General features: G+C 44.9%; 1 protein-coding gene across 2 annotated transcripts in view; it reads right to left on the bottom strand.

The window, feature by feature from the left end:
* PPP4R3A (protein phosphatase 4 regulatory subunit 3A) overlaps positions 1–24,353 on the bottom strand; it is a 547,019-nt gene that overhangs the window by 286,088 nt on the left and 236,578 nt on the right. For both annotated transcript variants that reach the window (XM_069637435.1, XM_069637437.1), the window contains exon 4: positions 16,530–17,147. In XM_069637435.1, coding sequence (XP_069493536.1) covers positions 16,530–17,147 — 618 coding nt within the window. The remainder of the gene's footprint in view (positions 1–16,529; positions 17,148–24,353) is intronic.

Raw genomic sequence — 24,353 nt, 5'->3', positions numbered from 1 at the left:
CAAACTGAGCATCCGCTTGTGAACTGAGGTCAAGACAATAGTGTTTACAAAAAGCTGAGGGAGAGGCGCAGGTGGCCGCCTTAGCAATGGTTTCCCAAGGAACATGCATCTGGAAAGTTACAGTTGCAGCTTTGCCTCGCACAAGTTGAGCATCTATGCTCTTGGGGGCCTGCAGTCCCTGTAATGCACAAGCTTCCAAAATGCAGGCAAATATCCAGCAGGGAAATAGAGTGTGTCCCCTTAGGATTTCCAAACTTTACAGATGTGAGGAGGGCCTGAAGTCGAAGTCCTATCTAGATAGAATTTAAGCGCTCTCCTAACATCAAGGTTGTGGAGGACTCGCTCCGCATCCGATGCCAGGTCTGGATAGAACACTGCTAAGGCAATTGACTGGTCAATGTTTCAATCTGAGAATTCTTGGCAAGAAAGGTGCATGTGGATCACTACCTTGTCCTTATGGAACAAAAGAAAAAGATTCCTCTGTGCAAAGAGCCTGCAGTTCTCCGATTCATCTAGCTGACGTACCGACGACCAGAAAAAACACTTTTCAGGTGAGAATCTTTAAATCCACCGTTGCCATGGGCACGAAGGGTTTATGATAAAAGGCACTGAGAACCAACACGGAGGTCCCATTTTCCCAGGCAGAAAAAGATGCAAGACCAGCAAAGGAACATTTTATCAGTGGATTTGTGAGAAAAAAAAGGAGTGTTGAAGGAAGACCCAAAAGCAGACTAGTACGTTCAGCATGAGAGTATAAGTAAGCCGTTAGAGGTAAGGTGTGATAAGTATCTCATTAAACACAAATTCCCCTTTAGTTCATATTATACCTCCGCTACGCCCATACACACTCCACTTAGACATGGGTGACTAGCAGGGTCTTCGCCACCCTCGCATGAACGGCTAACATGCAAATACACATAATAGAACCTGCCAAATTCTCCCAAATGTATGGACTCTGGGCATTCAACCAAAAGCGTGTTGGGACCATAATTAGGGTAAAAGGTGCTTAACAGTTACAAATGACAAAATGAAGGAAAGGACACAGTCGATTGAAGCCAGACGAGGACCCAACTGCCTGTCCACACACCATTGATAGAATAGGAGCCATTTGCTCCTGTATTGAGTCCGTGTGCAGGGTTTGTGCGCTGCTTGGACGATGTGCATATTGTCCTCTGACAGAATGAAATGAGGTAGGGACTTGACCTCAAGAACCAGGCTGCTAAGCTGAGGGATTGTGGGAAAGGATGCCACACTCGCTGCGCGTTCTGGAGTAAGATTTGGAATCTCTTGCAACAGGATTGGCGGGAAGGCCGACGGGAGTTTCAACTCCGAAAACCAGAACTTGGCTCACCACATTGGGGCTATGACGATTGTGGTCGAGTTGTACGAACTCTGTAGTTTTAACAGAGCTCGATGGATCAAGGGGATGAGTGGAAAGGCAAAAGAATTCCTGCGGTCCCAAGAGATCTCGAGCAAACCCCCCCCCACCCAGAGAGCCCAGGCCTTGGCTCTCCCTGGAGGTATAAAGGCGGCGTTTCCTGTCGGAGAATGTTGCAAACAGGTCTAGACTCTCGAGTCCACCACTGAAAAAATCTGGAACAGAAGTTTAGCATTTAATTCCCACTCATGATTTGCAACAGGTTGGCGACTGAGGGTATGTGGACTGCCTGAAGCCAAATCTTGTTTTGCACTGCCCATTCCCAAATCTGAACAGCCAAAATTACTAGAGACATAGGACTTGGTCCAGCCTGGTTTGTCCACGTAGAATACTGCAGCAGAATTGCCCATCATGATACGAACAATTGTGTTGTAGATGCTGGGCTGAAAAGCTTTCAGAGCAAGAAACATTACCAAAAGTTAAGGTAGCTGATATGATGACTCCTGACCACAAGTCGAACTCCAAATGGCTCAAAGTTGCCCACCAGCCGAGGAAAGGGGAGTCAGTTTTATTGGGATCTGTGAGGACAGATCAAAAAATGGAGTTCCCACTGTAAGATTGGTGAAGTCTGATCACCAGCCAAGTCGCCTGTCATTTCCCGAGACGCAAGCCTCGAGTGGGAGCAGCCCCCGTCTGAGCGTGAATTGGATAAGTCTCATCTTCAACCTCGCTAAGGGTGGGGTGGGGCTAAGGCGGAGAATGCCATAAGGCCCAGAAGCCTCTGAAACCATGATGCAGACATGTGGGTGGAACAGAAAAAAAGCACATGTGCAATAGGTCGCATTCCGTCACTGGTTAGAAAAACCTGGGCCTCGACTGTTCTATCAAAACCCAAGAAGATCAGGCCCTGCAAGACCGTCAATGACAATTACCAGTTCACTTACCTCAGCCTGAATAGCAGCTCGAGTAGTAGGTGCACGTGTGAAGCTGCTGTACGGACAGTGACTACGGAGGAGCCAGTTGTCCAAATATGGATGGACGTGAACTCCTCGAAGCATGAGAAATGCTACAACCACAGCCATCTACTTCGTGAAAACTCTTGGCACTGAGGAAGAACTCGGTACAGAAGTTTTCGCCCCCTAATGAAAAATGAAGGCATTTGCGGTGCTGGGGCCATATGGGTTTATGAAGGTATGCATCTTGAAGATCCAGAGCTAATCCTTTGCAAGGGAGAATCAAATTTGCATGGGCGTGATTTTGAGGGGGGTGTGCAGAATGAAGTCGGACAGGTCTAAAAAAGTTCAGGAATAAAAACCCACGATCTCTTCCGCCAGAAAGACTTTCTCCATCACCCTCATGTCCAGCAGCTTCTGAACCTTGCCATGGAGAGAGGGAGAACCTGTGTTGCAGGGGAGGATGTGATGGAGGAATCCATGGCAGGGGAAGGCAGAAACCCAAACAGGCTACCAACAGCACCCACAGATTTTTAGTGATGGTCCACCACGCATCCAGGCCCAAGGAGATGTGGCCCTCCTGGCCCTCACCGGAGTTGCATGCAACCGTTCCAATCATTTGGTCTTTTTATCAGAGGAGGCAGTGCTGGTCCAGAGGTAGAATCTGATGTATGGGAGAAAAAAGGGTTTCCTGGTTTTTGGAGCTTTCGATCTAGTGGTGCTTGGGGAACAGTCCGGCTGACATTTTGATATCTTGGAAACCTCGAAACCCAGAAAAAGACCTAGATTGGTAATCAGAGTTTTGAGGGTAAGAGGACTTTGCAGAAGGCTGCTTTGTTAAGACAGATAAAGACTTTGCGGTTAAGGTGTTTGCCTTGTTCTTCGCTAACTCGTCAGTAGAACTGTGGAAAAGGTCTTGACTGGCCTTCAAAAAGAAGGCGTAGAACCTTCTCCTGCACCCCTTTTGTAAATTTGGTTGCGTGCATCCACGCCTGCTGAGAAACATCAACGCCCAGCATTAGTCCTCGGGCAGAAGAATCCACCTGATATGCCATGGATTCTAGTAAATCCCGAGCTAGGACTCGGAAATCTGACAAGCCGGTCTTGAAATCATCAAGTCTGTTCTGAGGAATCAACTGTTCGAACTCTGGCAGCTCCTGTCATAACTTTAGATTAGCTACCGCTAGAACTGCCTCAGTATTTGCCATACGAAGCTGGAGAGCAGAGTTGGCAAAGACTTTCCTCCCTACCGCTTCCACAGCCTTTTCTTCTTTTGAGAGCACCTATGCTGCTGAGGAAGAGGTAGCTGAGAGCTTGGAGTGTGGGGTAGCCGCTGTCACCACAGTTGAAGACTGAAAAGGACATGCGGATAGGGGAAAATAGACGCTTGCAATCTGTACCAGGCATGTTTTTTTTTGCATACGTGTAAACCCATGTGTGGCTTCTCCCACACCTTACTGGCCTCTGCCAACATGTCTTTTTCAAGAAAAAGACAGGCACGCTAAGAACCACTGACACTCTGGTTTGCTACGCAGGAAGTTCAGAAGTTGGAATGTCTAAAAATGCTAGACGATCCAAGAGACCCAGTCATGAAAAGCTTTGACTGAAGACAGGATAGTAGTCTTCATCAAGCCCGTCTGGCGTCGCCATGTTAGGGACATCATCAATAGGTGGTGAAGAGCGTAGAGCAGGAGACGCAGGCTCAGGCTCTTTAAACCCAGGGAACCGCTCCAGAGGAGGAAGAGGTGGTAAAGGCAGAGCTTCCATTAAAGGTGGAGGGGGAGACTCTTGAGGCTTAGGACAATTTCCCTGAAGAGGTCCTTAAATTGGATAAGAGTGCATTAGGTTTTGGAAACAGTAAAAGAACGCTGCCTCTGACGATTGTCTTGGCCATGGTGACAGAACCAGTCTATTAAACAGGCTATGGCGCCACAACTATTGGACTGGTTGCCAAGAAAGACCTTTAAAAGAAGGAGCGATCCCCATAGTGTAATGAAGCCAATGTATGGGGTAGTGACATTAGAAATAAATATTAAGTGGGAGGGGCATTCTCCGAGTATACAGCAAATCTGTAAAGGATTTGAGCCCACAGATGGAGGCTGCAATAAATTGGGCCTGCCATCCTACCAAGATGCCAATAGAAGTGCAGCCAAAATGGCTGACCAAGGACCCACAAAATGGTGTGAACAGGTGACACTGGCTGAGTCGCCATTTTGAGTCCTTCTGAGGTGCCCTATGTCACTTGTTTGGGAACATGGTTGTTTTGGCCTCTTTGACTGGAGCTTCAACCAATGGTTTACCATTTGTAAGGGATCCTCGGCAGAGCCAGTGGATAAGGACTTTGGACAGTTGTCTATCCTGTGTGCTCCACCAGGCTGGCTAGTACAATGTTTAGTCCCTTTGAGGGGAACCTCAAGAGGTTGATCTGGTCGAATTAGCCCCAGGATGGGGATCCTCCACCTTGCTGGAAGTTTTAGCCCCTTTGCGGGGTACCTTGGGCATGATCCTGATACGTTTAGCCCCCTGCAAAGGGAACTCTGAGCGCACACTGGTATCCAGTATCGAATGAGGTACCTCAGGGCGATCCCTGGTAACGCTTTTAGGAAATAGACACTGACCTGTAGATTGGATTCCGAGGAGGATGTGCAGGTAATGGGTGAATCCCCCCCACTCTGCCAGGTCCTTGAATGAAAAAAAGGGCAGTGCAGGGTTGGGGATACCCTCTAATATAGCGAAAAAACATTTAGGCAGATCAGGGATAAAGGGGGAGCACGCAGTGTTTCCAAGTGCTTTTCAGCAGTACAGAATAAACATCAAGAGCCGTGCTGCCTAGCGGGTAAGGTTGCAGCATGTGCTGGGAGGGCTACGAGTTGCCCAGGAGACAGCATGCAAAAGCACGAAGCGCAAAGCAGGACCGAGCGATGAGGCACCGGGAAGAAAAGAAAAGGGGGCCTGGAGGAAGGTGAAGTAAGGCCCTTGAGACAATGTGAAAAAAAGAAAAATGAAGAAAGCCGCTTGGGAGAAGAGAACGGCAGCAGAAAGCAGGGAGCTTTACCGCAGTCCGGGGGCTGCTGGAAAACAACACAGGTAGCACACTCCGGAGGAAACTGGAAGGAATCCTGTCGGAAGGTCCGAGAAGCGGACAGAAGGGCTTCACAGTCCAGGATCATCAGAAGCAGTGTAGCGACGCCAGGAGCTGAATCAGTCGCTCATATAAAGAATCTATGGTGTGTGGGATAGGGTTGCCATAACACTACACCCTGACCAGGATTTCTTCCTTGTGTGATTTTGGCAGCCATCTTGGTTGAGTGTGCTGGGAAAGTAAATGCCACAAGAGAAGGTCCGCCTCCTCCATTGGTCCCATTTGTCCATGACCGGAAGGTCATGACAGCTAGAGTAACTCCAACCCCTCACAGAACAGGATGACCCCTGGAAAGGAGTCACCTGGACAGGGGTGCCCTAAAAACGAAGTTATTTACCGGCCGTTTTCTTTTTTAATCAATGAAATTCTGAAGATGAGATGGAGGAACGCCCTGAAAGACTTCCTCCCACCCGACAAGCCTTCGTTCAAGAGCACCCGCCGAGAAGGAGTCACAGTAGAAACACAAGGCCCCAACAATGTTCTGTGCAAAGACACTGTTGGCAAAGATTGCGTAGTGTCGTCCACTAGATAAATACAAGGCAAAACCCTTCTTGTCCTGCATAGGAAAAAACCAACCGCGATACCCAAGCAGGAAGAGTAATTAAGGGCAAAGCAGGAAGAAAAAACCGTGCCATGCAAATTGTGTCCAATCCGGACTGCAGTGAGAAAGTACTGAAGGGCGCTGGGCGGGGCTCAGGAAGGCAGTGCTAAAGCCACACATGCGTGTCCCACATAAAAATTTCAAAAAAGGACAATCTTTTTTCCATTGATGCCATCAAAAGGGGCCTTGGTCTCGTCCCGAAGGACGGAATATCTAACAAGTATGGAGGAAAGGGGACGGGACATAGGAATAAAGTACTTTCCAGAGTTAAGTGCATGGACACAAGCTGCCATGAGAAGCTCCTATCCATGAAGAGAATGAATTGTTGTACGATCTTGGGGAGTGAGGGAATATCTATGCAGGTTCAATGCTGATAAAAAGGCATAGTATCCTGCCAAGATGTTAAGTGTGGGCAATTTGAATAAGATGCAGAAGACCACATAAAACGGTTATAAAACTATTTAAGCAACAGACTTGCCACAGCATCCTAGCAGTGGCATTTTGCACCATTTGAACATTCTTCATCCAACATGACTTTCCATTTTCCTTAAAAATGGACCATCACCTCCATGCACGTCATTCAAAACTCAGATCAGATTAACTTTGCTGAAAATGTTGCGTGGGGGGTATTACATCTAAAGGATAAGGGCCCCTGCCGAATGAGGCAGACACAATGGTGTGCCATGGAAGTTTGGGGGGGTAGAGAGACCAGTTCTTTGCATTTGAGGTATTTGTTTTGTAAAAAAACGCATTTCAAATATTGCAATACAAATTAAATGCTCCAAAAGTCTTCCACAGATCAGTGCGGCATTTCTGTCAATTGAGAAGGTACATTTATGCATTAAAATATTTGAACAGCATGGGCCAAACATCTAGTTGCCACATACAAGCCAGTCAAAAAAGTCACTCACCACAGCAATTACATGCAGTTCTCAAATCCTGGACTTGTACACAGACTTTCCCCATGTCCAAAGTATTGTCACAGTATGTTCCTTTTGAATAGAGTATCAGTGATCACTGCCAGGATGTTAATCCCAAAGTGGCATCAAAGTCAACTCTTGCATCATGAGGACATGACTGGGGAATACCAATCATTTTTTTCTGTTCTCTGCAGCAAACAAATCAACATTTCCCCATAAGAAGCTACTTAAGAAAACAGTCCACTCAGACGCATAAGTAAATTCCGCTTTAAAATCACTATTGCTTGACCCAACACTCAAAACGATTGCAGATGCAGAATTGCAACAGTATGGTTAAGAGGTGCACTGACTTAATTCTCTCGGGATGTACTTCTTTCCATGAAGTGGTATATGATGTACACAATTGTCTGGCCTTGTAAAGAACAGATGTGTGCCGCATAGCCTGGCCAACATCAGGTTAGCAGTGCTTTGGCAATGTTACAACTCATGGTGTATTCGGGCATAATCTATAAGCGCCCCATTGAAGATTGCTGCATCTTTAAAATATACTCAATAAATTACATACATTTTAACAATACTCAAAGCATAAGGTGTCAAGCCTCAGCAGTGCTGCAAAGACATGCTGCTGGTAGAGTACCAGATGGGCTGTCAAAGTGTATAACTCAATAACTCTAGATCGAATATAAGTCCCCCTGGCTGGTCACTCACAATGAAATAGCTGAGAAAGAAGCCCAGAAACGATCTCAGCTTTGAAATGGGAGTCAGAAAATTATTTTGTGTTGAAATTTCCATTGTCATGATCAGTCATAGACTAACAAAACTGATTCAGCATGCCACAAAGGACAAGATGAGTGTAATCAAAATAATTATTTTCTGAGGCAGCAGGTATATTTAAACACATCCCCAAAGGTATAGGGCAGATTGGAGCAGAAATTCTACAACGTTCTCAACCTTAAATCCATCACTTGGCCAAACACAGATGGGGTAGGATTTTTCTCAATGGATGGAATGCATATTGAGAAGGCGTACATGTGCAAAATTGTAGATATTGAGTTACTGAGGCAAGTGTCTGGCACAAAGGGAGATCAAAAGTCTGCTTTACTGAACAGTACGAGAAGGGGCGCAGGCAGGCAAATAACACCCTCAAGCACTTAAATGCCTGCGTGGAATCCTGGCCTGACTCCACACGCACCACAGAATGGGCAATCTCCACAGTTAACTTTTGGGACTCTGAATGTACAATGCTACAAGCCCTGAAGACCTTGAAATCCATCATAGTATAGCACTTTGCAGAATATGGTCTCCGATGGACTACACTGGTTTGTGTTAAGGGTCGTTTGTGCCTGTGATTAAAAGAAAATCGGCAGCCAGAGAAAATGCCTGGAGCAAAAGATGATCCATACAAGTGTGATGGCTGCCACTAGATCAACCAGTAGCCACATAGGCAACGATAAATGTTCCCTTGAGGTAACAGGGAGGCTATATATAGGATTAAAGCCAAGAACTGTTTGTAGGTGTGTGGCTGTGGAATGGAGTTGAGGTGTGGTCAAGCACTCTTAAAGTAGAGGCATATCTGGGGATCAGAACAAATATCACCCCAAACCCAATTCCAGTAGGTTAATCCAGTGACTATTGAGCTTTAAGGATGTCAGTGAGTAGAAAGATGGGTGCAGGAGGGTCAGTGAGGCAAAGAGAAGGAAAAGTACAAGTAGGTGGAGGGGGGACTGCAATCTGTATGCTACACTTGGGCCAACATCGGAAAACATAGGCCGATCCACTGGAGTGGGCTGGTATTTTGTACTAAATCCCTTATAAGTGAAGTGTGTAGAAGATATTCTGCTGGAAATGGGTGAGAAGCAAAATTGTCTTCAATTGGAGAAAATAGGATTGAAATATTCCTTTGCTCCAAAACAGACTTGCAGACAAGGCACCCTTACCTCAAGAAACAAACAGTGGTTTGGGCCGACGATATATTTGGAAACCCTTTCGAAACCCTCATTTGAAAAAAAAATAATTTGCTCCAAAACATAAGGCCCTTTTTCCAGCAATAGAATAAATGTATTTTAATGAAGTCGAAAGATTTCCAAATACCTTTTTTCCACACAGGTCAATTTGCACTGCTAATATCAGAATATTTAACTGTAATTGCCCTAGGGTCGGCCAGGACAACATGCTGAGGGGAGAAGGAAAGAACAGAGGGGAGGAGTGACAAAGTGCACAAAAAAACAGGGGATGGCGATATGGGATACATTACTCACCTTAATCCTATTTCTGGTGCTTGTATCTGCTTAGATTCACATGCTCTGCATAGTGTGACATCTAGTGGAAGTCACAGAATATTCCAAGATTTGTTTTCAAAACTCGAAAATGACATCAACAGGTCGTGATTAGTAATACTATCCCTAGTGTGACGTGTACTGTACCCATGGTCCTTCATGCATCGTGGTCCCTCAGATTGTTTCTGACATGAGGTTGCATGAAGTATAGCTCGAATACAGATGTTGTAAAGCAGAGACAGAAGCCCCAGTAAACATCTATGCACCTTCTACTCCATTAGGGGACGAAGGGTGTGCACTTGTGAATCTAAGAAGACACAAGCACCAGAAATACGATTATGGTGAGTAATGTATCCACTCTGCATAGATTAATTAGCAGTGTCTGGAGAAGGAGGTGGGAAGTTAGAATGTACAGCGGCAAAGATGTTTTAGGACTGCTTGTCGCACCTGTGAATCTGCTTTCGAATGTGCGTCAATGCAGTTGTTTGAACGTATGGATGGAACTCGATTTAGCATATGGCATCTAGAGGAATGTTTGCAATGACAGCTAAGATAGCCCCTGTATCTCTGGTAGAGTGTGCCCTTGCTGTAAAAGGTAGAACCCTTTTGGATAGGGAATAGAGTTGTATGCATCTGGCTATCCATCTGTAAATGGCACCCTTTGATATGTGATTGCCTTCTCTACCAGGCGCTATGGAAACAAAGAGTTGGTCTCTTTTCCTTAAGGGTTTTGTTTTTTTCACATAGTACAAGACCGCCTTCCGTACAAGTGTATGGAGGCTTCTTTCTGCTAGTTTGAAGGATTCTTAAATAAGGTGGGGAGTTCTATGGACTGGTTTACATAGAACTTTTAAATGGATTTAGGTGAAAACCTAGGACGTGCTTGGATGGCAACCTTGTCCTTGAATATAACGGAAAAAGGGGTCTTGTACTGATAAAGCCTGTAGTTCACTGACTCGTTTTATGGAGGTGATAAGTACCAGGAACACAGTTTTATAGGTAAGATACTTTATGCTGGCCCGGTGCATAGGCTCGAAGCGTGGCCCTTATGAGCTTGGAGAGCAGAACATTGACATCACAACCAGGGGAAGGGTTGGAAATTGGGGGTAAAGCCTCTTTTACCCCTTCCATGAATGCCTTGACGACAGGGACTTTCTTCCAGTACACCGTGTTCTGTGAAGTAGCGTAAGCCGATAGGGCTGCCAGATGTACTTTTAAGGAATTTAATACTAGGCCGGAGTCTAGTAAGTTAAGCATGTAGTGTAGCATGTTAGCTGGAGAACATTCTAATGGGTTAAGTGATTGTGATGTGCACCATATCTTCCACTTATTAAAATAACACTGCCTGGTGTTGGGTTTTCGTGCCTCCTTGAGGATAGCCATACACCAAGTGGCCAAACGATGACTTCAGGAGCCAAGCTGCCAAGTTCCTTGATTGTGGGTGGAGGGATGCCCCCTTGTGTTGTGTGATTGGGTTGCACATCGCCAGTCTGAGCATATGTGGAACCCAAGGCTGTCTCGCCCACATAGGAGCAACCAGGATTAGGGTTATTTGTTCCTGGTGCATCTTAGGCACTATCCTGCTCAGGAGTGTTGTCGGGGAGGGGGGCGCGGACCAGTTCATCCACAGGGCGCTCCCCTTGGACCCTGGCTGGAGAAATCTGGACGCAGAGTCTGGGCATTGAGCATTTAGCTTTGTGCCGAACAAGCCTAGTGGGGGGTGACTCCATAGTGAGAATATTCCATCTAGGATATTCTAGAGTTGCCACTCGTGCTCTTCTGGTAGAAGGTGCCTGCTTAAAATGTCTGCCGGAGAATTGAGTTCCCCTGGAACATGTTGGGATATTAGACGCATGTTCCGCTTGAGTGCCCACCTCAATATCTTCTGGGGTATTTTGGACAGACTTGGAGGGAGTGTGCCTCCCTGTTTGCTCAGACAGAACATGGCCACGGTGCGGTCTGTGGACCTGCACTATCTGACCCTGGAGATGTTGCTGAAAAGCTTGAAGAGCCTTGAGGACTGCCAAGAGCTCCAACAAGTTCCTATGTCTATGGGCAGTGGCGAGTGTCCACTGTCCATGGGCAGTATGGTGGAGGTAGTGTGCTTCCTCCTCCCAACCGGCGAGTGAGGTGTCTGCAGTTAGGGTCGCTTGGGCTGGTGGAGCGCGAAAAGGTTTTCCATTTAACAGGTTGTCCTTGGACCACCAGCGAAGAGCCTGAACCAGGGTTAGCGAAATAACCACTAGATCGTCCCACTGTCCGCTCGCCTGAGACCACTGTTTTGCTAACCATTCCTGCATTGGACATATGCGCAGGCGCGTGTGAGGAACTAACTAAATGCAAGAGGCCACCATTCCCAGCAAGTGCATTGCTTTGAGCACCGTTATCTGGCAACCAACCTTGTATTGAGGTACCTGCAGCAGCATATTTCCTACTCTCTCGCTTAAGGGGAACGATAGCTCCTCATTTGAATCTAGAATAGCCCCCCAGAAATTGCTTTGTTTGGCTGGGGATTAGACTTTATTTCTTCTCGTTAATTGAGAAACCCAGATTGAAATAGAGGTCTATAGTTTTTTGCATATTTAGTCTGCAAATTTGTGGAGATTCCCCGATCAGCCAGTCCAGATAAGGGTATACTGGGGTGGACTATCTGCGCAGGTGTGCTGCCACTACTGCGAGCACCTTGGTGAATTACTCTTGGTGCTGAGGCGATGCCAAATGTGAGTACCTTGAACTGGTAATGTACTTCCGCCATCTTGAAACGCAGGTATTTTCTGTGCACAGGGTGAATTGAAATATGAAAGTATACATCTTTTTTTCATGTCCAATATCTCCATGTAGTCCCCCCGTTTCAGGGTGGATTCACCTCCTGCAGCGTGTTCATGCTAAACTTCTGTGGTTTGACATACTTGTTTGTGGGGCGCAGATCTAATACTGGGCACATGGTAAGGTTTTTTTTGGCACAAGTACGTATGTTGAATAGAGACCCTTGTTTACCTGGTTCGCCGGGACGATTTCTATTGCGTCCGAGCAGCGCCTTCATTTCCTCCAGCAGTATGGCTGTTTCTTATGCTGTTTGTTTCTTCTATCTTGGTGGGCGGTAAGGTGGTTTCTGGTCGATGCAGTACCCGCCTGCTCTGGTGGACAACACCTATTTGTCTGATGTTATCCCCTTCCATTCGTGGGTGAACTGAGCAATTCGACCTCCTACTGGAGTTGCATGGGAAGGGACCTGAAGTGGCCTGTCATTTTTGGGAGGGGCTGAGCCTCTCCCAGGAGAGGTTCTACCTCAGCCTCTGCCTCTTATTCCCTCTTTGAAAGCTAGCCGAGGACCCCTGGCCTTGAGACTGGTTCCAAGACTAGGATTGTCATCCCTGCGAGTAGTTTGAGGAACGTTGTCCGCTCTGTCCCCGAAATCTTTTTGAATTTGGAGAAACCCGTTGGAAATACGGTCCGTTTGTTAATTGCCCAAGGGACTTAAGAGTGTCGTACTCGCAAGGCATAAAATAAGCAGTGTCGCATAGCAATTTACTATACAATTCTGAAGGTTTGCTAATTTAATTGGTACTTGTATAGCAAAGCTAGCTATTTAAGTTACCCTGTTCAATAAAAGCACAGCTCACCCTACATTCCTTTCTTTCCGTCATTACTCTCTCCACCCTATGTTTTCTGTTCACTGCAAGTTCAAAGGAGCTAATGGATCGAGTTCAGCCATAATCACAAGTATATTTTTTTATTTTTTTTAAAAAGACAGTCATGCAATTCCATTCCTAAAAATGTAAGTTATTACATAATTAATCATTAAGAGTATTGCTACTGTTAAACAATGTATTGTCTCCATGCTTTACAGTAAAGTTTCAAGCTTATCGAACTGTGTAATTTATATTTTGTTGGGGAAGGTGCATCATATTGACAAGTGAACACTTTTCAAAATGTACAGGATCACACAGCCAAGTGCTTTTCATGGTAATCCCAGTTCTGTGACCTGCTGGTTGCATTTATCTGTTCAACTGGTACTCATCCCACAAGCTGCTCACATACTCCTTGGCATTCTATCACCCTGTTTCTCTATAACAGCTACCCTGAAAGTGAGATGGCCATAAACTACACTATTACGCCTAGTTTGCCTAGTTCTCCGCCTGCTACACCATCCACTCTGCTTAAGTCTCATTTTCTTCCTCTTACATAATGAATACACAAAGCTAACCAGATGTTTATGGAAAGTAGTGATCAATAGTTCCATCCAGTCTGTACATATACAGATCTACTGCAATACCATAACTTGTAGTAACCCTCCATAGCTCACTTTGCTCTATGATTATGGTTGCATTATATATTAGCACCTGCAGGAGAGAGGTGTCCAAACAGTTTTCAGTGCCTTTTTAATCGTATCTATTTACCTCCATTCATGCAGCTAACCTTTTAAATTTTACAGACATTCATGCAGGGTTCGCAAAGTCTAATCACCCACTTGCATAGTCAAGTAGATTTTATGAAGGGCGAGTACCATTTGTAAGGGATGTTGGAAACTTATTTAACTTACTTTGTTTGCAGTAATGGTCAAGTAAATGTTTCATGGTGCATGGCTAGCAGCAGTGTGTCAAACAAAGTGGGTTTCTGGTGCACTGCACCATTTTAAAGAGCGCATTTAAATATTTTGTCATTCGTTGCCATGGGTCAAGTGTATTTCTATTAGGTCAAGTTGGTAAACCAAGATGCTCAACCTGCAGGTCTACTGGAACTTAAAATAATTTGCAAGACCTAACCCATCTCACTAACGTTGTACTTCAGCAATACACAAAAATGTTGGATTGTTGCTTATTTTGTGCCTTACGTACAAATAACTTCTGGTGGCTTAAATATTCATACAACACTGCTAATCAAATGGGTTTGTTTGCTAATCAAGAAACATGTGATTAGCAAACTCTGTTACTCAATTGTTTAAAACTAATGTATGCCTTGTACTCGTCCTTGGCACTTTTTAGGGCATCCTCTACGGCCTTACCGAATAGGACGTTTGGTTCTACCGGCATATTCAGGAGGGTAGCTTGGGTCGCCAGCTTAAACCCCTACTGCCTAAGCCAGGTGTGCCGCTTAATGAGGGTCCCTTCGGCTATGATGCGCCCTGTGTTGCCCGCAGCATCCAGATTGTTTTTCAGAATGCAGCTTGAGACTTGCTTGCGTTCTGAAACAGATTTCAGCAGCTGGGTCTTCAGTGGTGCTGGGACAGCCTGTAGTTCAAGCTCGTCCAATTTGTGGAAGCCGTAACTAGCTAACAAGGTTGTATGGTTGGAAATTCTTGTCAGGTACGCTGCAGAGGAAGCAACCTTTCTCCCAAACAAATTCTTCTTTCTCTTTGTCTGGCGGGGCCTGTGGCAACGCCAGGGGAGTGCCCACCCTCTTTCTGGTGGTAGTAACTACCAGAGAATCTGGTTTGAGCTGGACCCTAATTTACAGGGGTCAGTGGGTGCCAGCCTGAACAATTGACCAGTCAAGTAAGACTAGGTGTTAATAGGGATGGTTGAATCCGTCTCTGTATTGATTGCAAGAAAGGTAAGAATTGTGTGACTGCCTTTTTGCCCCCCAGGAAGTTTTCCACAAGATCGTTATCAGCACCTTGTGTTTCCTCAGTGTCAATATTGAAATGGTGCGCCGTCTTCAGTAACAATTCGTTATACTGTAGTTGATCCTCAACTGGCTAGTCTGCAACCGGCTGGTCCTGATGGTCGGGGACTGTAGTCATCATCGTACTACTGGTCTTGATCCTGGCTATAGAGATACCCCCCTCCCCTCAAAAAGACTCTGCTTGGTCATAATATGGGTCTTGCTATTGAGGGCTGTCTTTGGGTGCCTAAAGCAGAGATGCTGGGCTGTGGCTCAAGGCAGGTTTTCTTGGAAGGGGGTGGCTCTGCTGATGCTGCTGGCTCCGAGGCATCTGAGTACCGTTAACTGATCCGGGTGTCTGTCCATAAAGTCTACAAAGTGGGACATTTGCCCTAATCGCTTTAATTTTTCTGGTGTAAAATGACATTGTGGTGGGAAGCCCGAGGTGACAAGGCACTGTGAAGGGGTAGCATCCTAAGTAGGGGTGGATTTTGTGGGAAAGCTGTCCGTGTGGCGCATAGCCCCAGAGAGTGTGCCTAAGGAGTAGAAGATTCTGTCTGGGTGTCCTCCAGAGTTAATGGCATCAAAATGTGTTTTTCAGCGACTGCCTTTAGGAGAGACGCACCAACATGTTTTAGAATTAGCGCTGGTATTTTCTTCGCCTTTTTCTTGTAGTACTCCGTGACTTCCACTAGATGTTGACCTATGCGGAGAAAGCGATCTAAGCAGATCCACAAGCCGAAGAAATACGTATATAATGAATTCCCAGAAAAATTTCCCAAAACAGCCCAAACTAATGGAGTTGAAGCGTTGTCCTAGAGCAGGGGTCTGCCACCTTTGGATTTCCAGATATTTTGTACTACAACTCCCATCAGCCTTAGACAGCATAGTGAATGGTGAGATCTTATGGGCGTCAAAGTCCAGATCTGCAGGTTGCAGACCCCTGCCTTAGAGGAAACTAAGAAGCAAGTAACCCAAGAACCACTGCATTAGCAACTCTGGTCAAGGCGAATGCAAAGGAAATTATTGGAGTGTGGGGAGAGGCAGGGGGGAGGGAGGCAGTGATGCAAACATGATCAGTCAGCAACAAAAAAAATGAATAAAACACCAACAAATGAACACCGATTTTTGTTTTCCATCCGTTGTACTGTATGACAAACGATATGCTGATAGGCCATTGCATGTCAGATGTGTTAATATCCAAACAATAAGATAGTCACCAGAGGGTTGACAAGTACAGTACAAGTGTCAAAACACTTTTCCATAAAGTATCGTCTAATAGAGCTAGTGTGCAAAGGTCTAAAAATACCACAACATACAATGAGATTGAATTACTTGCCAATGAGCCATAATCATAGGTATCAAAATCCACAGGATGCTAACAGAATCAAGAAATGGAAAAAAAGCTCTTTGTTGCCTGTATATAGAAGAGGCTCTGTCAGCTTACTAGGCGCAGCTCATCGACAATTGATAACACAAGGATATTTTTCAACCAGGTTTAATTGCGCTAAGCTTTAGGGATTGTGCACATTAATATTGAATTGATTAAAGCATAAGGGCAATGTAGACCACATTCCTCTTCACAAGTACCAACATTTCAAATTAGCCAGCACAAAATTGCAATCAAGTTCATGAGGATAGCAATAAAAACTTACCTGCAACATGCCCACTATTTCTACTTTATTAAAAAAGATGAAGGAGTGAAGCGTCGACAACATATTTTCTTCAAATACTGAGGGTGTGGGTAGGACCATGTCTTGAATATACTGAACTCTGTAAGTCTGGTGTATTTTTTGCTTCAGTTCAGGGTCCGATATAGTAATCACCTCCTTAAACTTTGCTGTTTTTGTAAGAAATTCTCTGTGTTTTCGCGGCTGTGAGGAAGATGGATCATACTCTAGGCATCCAATGATGTCCATTATACAGTCTTCCGAAAACATAACTTCAAAAAGTGCAGTTCGATTTAAGAGGAAGATTCCCTTAACAATCTCATACAAATGGTGCAAGCCTTCAGTGTTTTCCAAGTCCTCGCACACATGAAAAAGTTCCAAGAGTTTTTTTATGTAGCCCTCATTTTCCAGGGCTGATGCAAGTTTTTCTCGCCGCAGTGGGGAAGGCAGTGAAGATGCCACCACTTCTGTAATTTCTTCTAGTCGGTTCAACTCACATGATGGTAACTCCAAGCCTGGCGATGACATATCATCGAAGCGTTCCTCCTCAGATTCATCCACAAGATCCTGGGTAATATCCACGGATGGATCCTTGCCTTGAACCTATAAGGAGAAGAAACATGTTCAAAGGTTTGAAACAGCTGGGGTGATAGGGACATGTGAGCTCGGTAAATTAGCCAAATGAAGCAATGTTTCTACATCTGCACACAGAGCTCAATAATATTAAGGATATACATATTAGCACAAATATTGTACATATCCATTTACTGTATACAGATTGTAAGCTCACTCTATAGTCTTTTGAAACATGAATTTTATTAGTTCAAACAGCTGCTCCTAGTATTTGCTTCCTTTTCTTGAATTTCTTATATTAATTGAGCGCAGACCTCGCTTCGAGAACCAACAGAGTGCCTTTCAGAGGTAGAGCAGAGCACTTTTCTTCCGGTTTAATATAGATGAATAAGTTTAGCCTCTTAGTAGCTTGAATTAAGGCCCAACGCTGCCATGTCATACAATACCGTTTCAGGTTTTATTCTTGCTCATGCCCAAAAACACTTCTTTCCACCCAAGGATCCAACAAAGCCATTTTACTTATTGGCAGTTTTTGCTAGTAACATGGTGGGGGGTAACTCTTCTAAACCTGCATCACAAAAGACTCCTAACATGGTGACCCCCTCCTAAACATTCAGTAAGTTCTGCTATTTGCACAAAATCTTTAACCCAATAAATAAAAGGTTTCCAATTTCCTACCCAGAGAAAATAAAAAAAGGACAAGACAGATCCAAAATCTGTCTTTACACATCTGCGTTGTGTGACAAATCTGGATTATTCGTCCCTTCTAGCAAGAAGGGAGCCACCTCCTTTGAGGCTAGGGAGGTGAGCCCACACAGCAAGGCCATCTCTAGGGGTCTGGGCAAGTGGGACCTCACTGGAAGGGACTCTCTCTGGGTCTAGGACTCCATTTCTGTAACAAATTCCCGGTCCAATGTCTACCTACGTGAGAATTGGAAAGACGTACTTCTAATTTCAACTCTCCCAATAGTGATATTTCACCAAACACTTTGGCTTCAGATAATGGAGAATCTTCCAGAGCTCCAGTCATTCTGGCGACACACCACTTTTGTTTGTGATGATGTACATAAAAGAACAAAGAACTTGGAATGGAAGAGAGAGAATCCTACGCAAAGGCAAGACTATGACAGGGGGATGTCCTGGAGGGGGAGAGTAATGCTAGATCACGCAATGGGTGGTAGCGTCGAGAGTGAGTGAATCGTTAGTCTGACGCCAGAAGGCTGGTATCCTGATCAACCAAGAAGCCAAGATCGGGATCAAGGCAGAGACTGTAAAGCGACCTCCTCACCTGGTGGCTTGACCACACTGAGGCTGTGGTGGTCCAGTTAACCGACGAAGAAACCAGACCGCAGCGGAGAGACTGGATCCACGAGCACCACATGACAACTGCAGCAGAAGGGAAGAAAGGCCCTGATAAAGCAAGCCTATCAGAGGGCTTTGGGAACCGTGAAAAACCAAGATACTATCATTTTAGAGACTTGAGAAGCAACAGGGGGTTAAGGGACCCAAGAAAACCTGTACAGACAGGTACCCTACTGAAGTTACGCTAAAGCAAGCTTACTAAAGGGGATGAGGGCTTTGGAGAACCCTAAAAACGAGTCATTCATAGTAGAGGCTTGGAAAGGCACAAGTGTTACGGGAGCCTGGGAAAACCCGATAAGAGACGCCACATCGAAACTCCCCTGGAGAAGGACTGTCAGAAGGACTGGAGAGTCCTGGAGCCACAAAACAGTGAACATAAATGGGAGGCGAGAGAACCTGGAGAGTTCCAATGTTTAAAAACAAGACAACACTGGTAAACAAGTGAGAAACTGTGGAATTGTGTTAAGGAGCATCGTCTTTCTTGAGAAAAGGGAATCGTATGAAATCTATGTAATATTTGAAACTCAGCATATAGAACCTGCAGAGAGGCAGAGGACTGTACTACATGAAGGAATACATCACTCAAAGTAATCGTATTTCTGGTGCTTGTATCGGCTTAGATTCACATGCTATACATAGGACATCTAGTGAAAGCTGCAGAGTATTACAGTTATTTTCGAAAAGGGATGCCAACAGGGCGTGCCAGTAATACTAACCCTAGTGTGACATCCGCTGTACCCATGATCCCTCACGTGTCGAGGTCCCTCAGATTGTTTTTCGTCTGACATGAGGTAGCATGAGTCATGCGAGTACAGTTGTATCCAAGCAGATAGATGTAGAACATCTATGCACGTTCTCTCAGGGGAGGAAGTGTGGGCGCATGTGAATCTAAGCAGATACAAGCACCAGAAATACGATTACGGTGAGTAATGTATTCCTTCTGATGCTTGCGTTATCTGCTTAGATCACATGCTATGCATAGATTAGTGAGCAGTGTTATGAAAAGGTGGTGGGTTGTGAGAAGGAGTAGCGGCAAATAGAGGTTTAAGAACCGCTTGTCCCACCTGTGTATTTGTCTTGGAATGTGTGTCAATGCAGTAGTGCTGAGAGCTCCATGTAGCTGCTTTGCGAATGCTGTCTAAGGGTACATTTGCAATAAAAGCTAAAGTAGCCCCAGTGCCCCGTGTGGGGTGGGCTCCTGGTGTAGAAGGCAGTGTCTTGTTTGATAATGAATAGCATCATTGTATAAATTTGACTATCCATTTGGAGATGGCTCTCTTGGAAACGCGCTCTCCTTGTCTGCCTGTAGCGATGAAGACGAACAGTTGAGTCTTCCTAAGCGGTTTGGTTTTATCTATGTAGTAGAGAACCACCCTCCTCACATCTAGTGTGTGGAGTATGACCTCAGCTGAGGTAGTTGGCTTGTGAAAGAAGGCCGCAAGCACGATTGATTGGTTTACGTCGAATTTGGAAATGAATTTAGGGGAGAACCTAGGGTGAGTTCGTAAAACCAATTTGTCTTTATGGATGATAAAGAAAGGGTCCTGCACTGACAAGGCTTGGAGTTCGTTGACTCGTGGAAGTAATAGCCACTAAGAAGGCAGTTTTATAGGTAATGTGTTTAAAAGTAGCTTGATGCAAAGGTTCGAAGGGAGGGCCCATGAGTTTTGCTAGCACTACATTGAGATCCCAGCCTGGCGGGGGATTAGATATTGGAGGGTGTAGTCCTATCACTCCCTCCATGAATACTTTAATGACTGGCACTTTCCACCATGAAACATTCCCTTGAGAGGTGATGTAGGCTGATAAAGCTGCTAGGTGGACTCTTAAAGAAGTAAAGACCAACCCTGAATCCAACAAGTGGAGCATGTATGTTAGAATGTGTGATGGAGTACATTCTATTGGGTTGATCGGTCTAGATTGGCACCAAATGACAAATCTCTTCCACTTGAGGGAATAACAGTGTCTGGTTTCCGTGCTTCCTTTAGGATATTCATACACCGCTGTGGAAGATTGAGGTGTCCTTCTTGTAACGTTTTCATGCAGAATTTTTGAGGCGTGACAACATTTTTTGCAGGGTGCAGGTCTAATACCGGGCGCATTGTTAGATCTTTCTTTGGAACAAGGAAGTAAGTTGAATAAATACCCTTGTTTACCTGGTTGCATGGCACGATTTCTATGGCATCCTTGAGGGGCAGAGCTTCGACTTCCTCCACCAATACGAGTTGTTCCTCTTGACGTTTTATTTCTGTCGCGGGGGGAGGTTTGATAGGATTCCCTGGAGTTCTATGCAGTCACCTCCCGCTACTGTAGATGACACCCACTTGTCTGATGTTATCCCCTCCCATGTGGGGGTGAAGTGAGAGATTTGTCCCCTGACTGGGGAGGCGTAGGAGGGGACTAGTAGCGGAGCGTCATTGCTTTGAGGATGTTCTTCCACCTCTGGTGGGGGCACCTCTCCCTTTTCCATGAGCTCTGCGCTGGCCTATGGGATAACCCTGGGAGGCCTGTTGGCTGTTATATAAGGAACCCTGGCTTTGACTATAGCCGGCACCTCTGTGCTTTTTGTCCACGAAAACGCTGAAATGGATCACCTCCCCTTTGGTTTGTTTGTCGGTTAGTTGGCCAAGGGATTGGAGTGTTTCATATTCGTCCTTGGCGGACTGCAGCGCGTCCTCAACTGCCTTTCCAAAAAAAACATCAGGCTCAACAGGCATGTTGAGCAGGGTAGCCTGAGTTTCTAATTTGAATACAGACTGCCTAAGACAGGCATGTCGTTTCAGGATGATGGCCTCAGCAATAACACGTCCAGTGTTATCTGCTACGTCGAAATTGTGTTTTGAGTAGGCGGCTTGCCGTTGCTCTACCCTCAGCAGCCACAAGGGAGCACTTAGCTTTGAGTGGTTCCGGTGCCGATTCTGCAAGGGCCGTAACTTCATCCCACTTAGTACAGTCATAGCTTGCTAGCAAGGTGGCGTTATTAGCAATTTGTGCTTGGTAAGTGTTGTATACTCAATGTGTTGTGTATACTTTAAGTAATCACCTGCATCCGCATGGCAGAATGTTTGCGTTTGAATGGTGAGGGCTTGTGGAGCTGGGAGAGCGTTGTAGAGACTGGAGAGGTCGGCTGAATGGTATGCGGAACGGATGCAGGCGGGGCGCCAGGTTTCAAATAATAAAGTTACCTGTGCCTTTCTGAGAAGTTTCCTTGTTTACTACAATTTGGCGACGAGGATACCCGGCGCCAGCACCCACGCAGAGAAATCGAGAGAAATCGAGAGCAGGAGCTCCGGAGGGACACTGTTGTTCCTCTGTCCAGTTTGGATTTGACGATTGAAGTTGTTCCAGGACATTTCGGAACAGTACCGCAGAGATTATACAGAACAGTGAGGTGGGGAAGGGGCCCAGTGATATACATTGTCACGTTGGGCCTAATTAAACGAATAAAGGAAAGGACAAAAGAAATACACGAGATCACACATTGGAGTCAGGAAGTCAGACAAAGAACCATACAATCCTCCCACTTGTCAAAGTGAAGAAAAAAATGTCTCATTCATTTAATGTGGTTTCTCTATCACCACATAAACACAGAAGTGAACGAGAAGTAGAAGGAAACTTAGATGCAAGGAGAAACTGGTTATAAGAGATAGCCATACCACATAATTTACAAGCGAATAAACAATGCAAGAGATGAGCGTACAACCACCAGCAAACGTTTTGCCTGGCCCAGGCCAACCAGTAGTTACACGGGCAGAATGGGGAGAATTCTGGGTGAACTATACAAAAACTGTTGAAGAGGGATGTACACCCCAAAAGAAAAAGCTACTATTACTACATGCTTTAGGTTTAGAGGGTCAAAGGAAGTATAGGGAACTTCCTGAATTGACTGTTGATGAAGCAGGAGACCGTGATGAACAAGAAAAGTCTTTAAGACAATTGGATAAGTATTACACGCCAGAGATCTATGTAGCCACAACAGGCACCATTTCTATACCAGAGCACAAAAAGGAGCATGAGAGTATAAAGGAGTTGTATCGGCTCTAAAACATTTATCCAGAACATGTTTTGGAAATGGCATTACCCTCGAGGAACTGGTAAGAGATCAAATTATAATCCATGCCAGAGACCCATTAATCCAAGATAGGTTATGGATGGTGGGAAATCCATCGTTACACAAAACATTCGCAATAGTCAAAAGGGTGTAACAGTCATTTGTGTTCAAAAGAAATTAAGACCTAGAAGCATCCCAAAATGCCACACAAAACATTAAGCAGCCAATGGAAACAGAACAACAAGGACTAGTAAATGCAGTGTGTGTTGAGAAAACGGATGAGGGCACAAACAAGTTCAACAGAACCAAGAATTGGAGTTCAGGACATGAACAAAAAAACCAGATGAAATTTCAAGAAACCATGGGTAAAAGCAACTCATCACAATTCAAAGATGGAGACGGATGTTTCAACTGTGGTAGGTTTGGGTACTACTCAAATTCCAGAAATTGTGGAATTAAAGGACATTTTGCAGTTGTGTGTAGATGTAAGAAAAGAATATCAATAGCACAAGAAGAAGTCAGATGAGGAAAGAGTTTATAGTGATTTGTGAACCTCCTGGGGAAGAGCTAATTTGCCCACATTGTGAAATTATCTTAGCTAATTGGAAAGTAATGGTCATGGTGGACAGTTGTGCAACATACACGATCATCACTCAAGGGACTTGGCAAAGATTAATGAGTGAAGGTTTAAAGCGTACCTTTAAAACACCAGACAAATCTAGGAGTATATGAAAGGTCTACAATCCAGATAAAGGGATGGTTCACCAGTATCGTGTAATTCAAAGGTCGCCAGGCCCAGATAAAAGTATGTAGCAGAGAAAGGAGTGAATGTAATTGGATGGAGAGATCAAGCGGAACTGCGAATCAGACTAGACCCATGCGAAGAGGAGCCCATTCTACTAGTGAAAAGCAACAACGAACAGATAAAAGGAAGCGACAAAGTTCTGGGAGATGTATTCCAAACAAAATTGGGATTAATGAAGAATTTTATGCACAGAATAAAATTAAAAAAGAGCTGCAATACCAGTTGCCCACAAGAAAGCCAGGCCTATACCGATTGCAATTCTTGTTCTACTTTGTCAATTAAAGCAAAGACTTGAAGGTGAAGATATCAGAAAATTGAAGCATCACAATGGATAAGCCCCATAGTAGTGGCCTTGAAGAACACCAAATTGAGAATATGCGTGGATTTAAGAGATGTGAATAAGATCATTGTAGACATGTACCCGTTGCCTATAATTTCAAAAATGTTAAATTGCATTGGAGGTGCAGATACTTTTACCACATTAGATCTATCGAATGCCTACCATCAGATTGCACCGACAGATGATTGCAGAGACATCACAGCTTTTATCACGCCTTTTGGACTATATCGCTATAAACGGATGACTTTCGGATTAGCGTCTGCAGCAGCTGTTTTTCAGACAACTATGGCACACACATTGAAGGGAATGATGGGAACATTGATATATCAAGATGATCTTGTTTTTGGGAAAGACGCTGAGGAACATGATAGTAGATTGAATGATGTACTAGATAGATTGAAAACAGTTTGACTGTTGAGAAACTAAAATGCATGGAAAGGGATACAAACCAAAAGTGGAGGCTATGAAAGCAACTCGAGAATTTCCTGACCCAATCAACAAGGATGAGTTGATCATTTTTAGGATTTTAGACTCGAGAGGTTGCCTGAATGGTATGCGGAGCGGATGCAGGCGGGGCGCCGGGTTTCAAAGAATACATTTACCTGTGCCTATCTGAGAAGTCTTTGTTTACTACAGTAAGCTGCCGAAGATGCAATTTGTCTCCCAATTGTATATTGT

Source organism: Ambystoma mexicanum, chromosome 14, assembly GCF_040938575.1.
Source record: "Ambystoma mexicanum isolate Mex_15411 chromosome 14, UKY_AmexF1_1, whole genome shotgun sequence".
Classification (NCBI taxonomy): domain Eukaryota; kingdom Metazoa; phylum Chordata; class Amphibia; order Caudata; family Ambystomatidae; genus Ambystoma; species Ambystoma mexicanum.
Note: the sequence above shows the minus strand (reverse complement) of the source record. Positions and strands in the feature narration are given on the sequence as shown.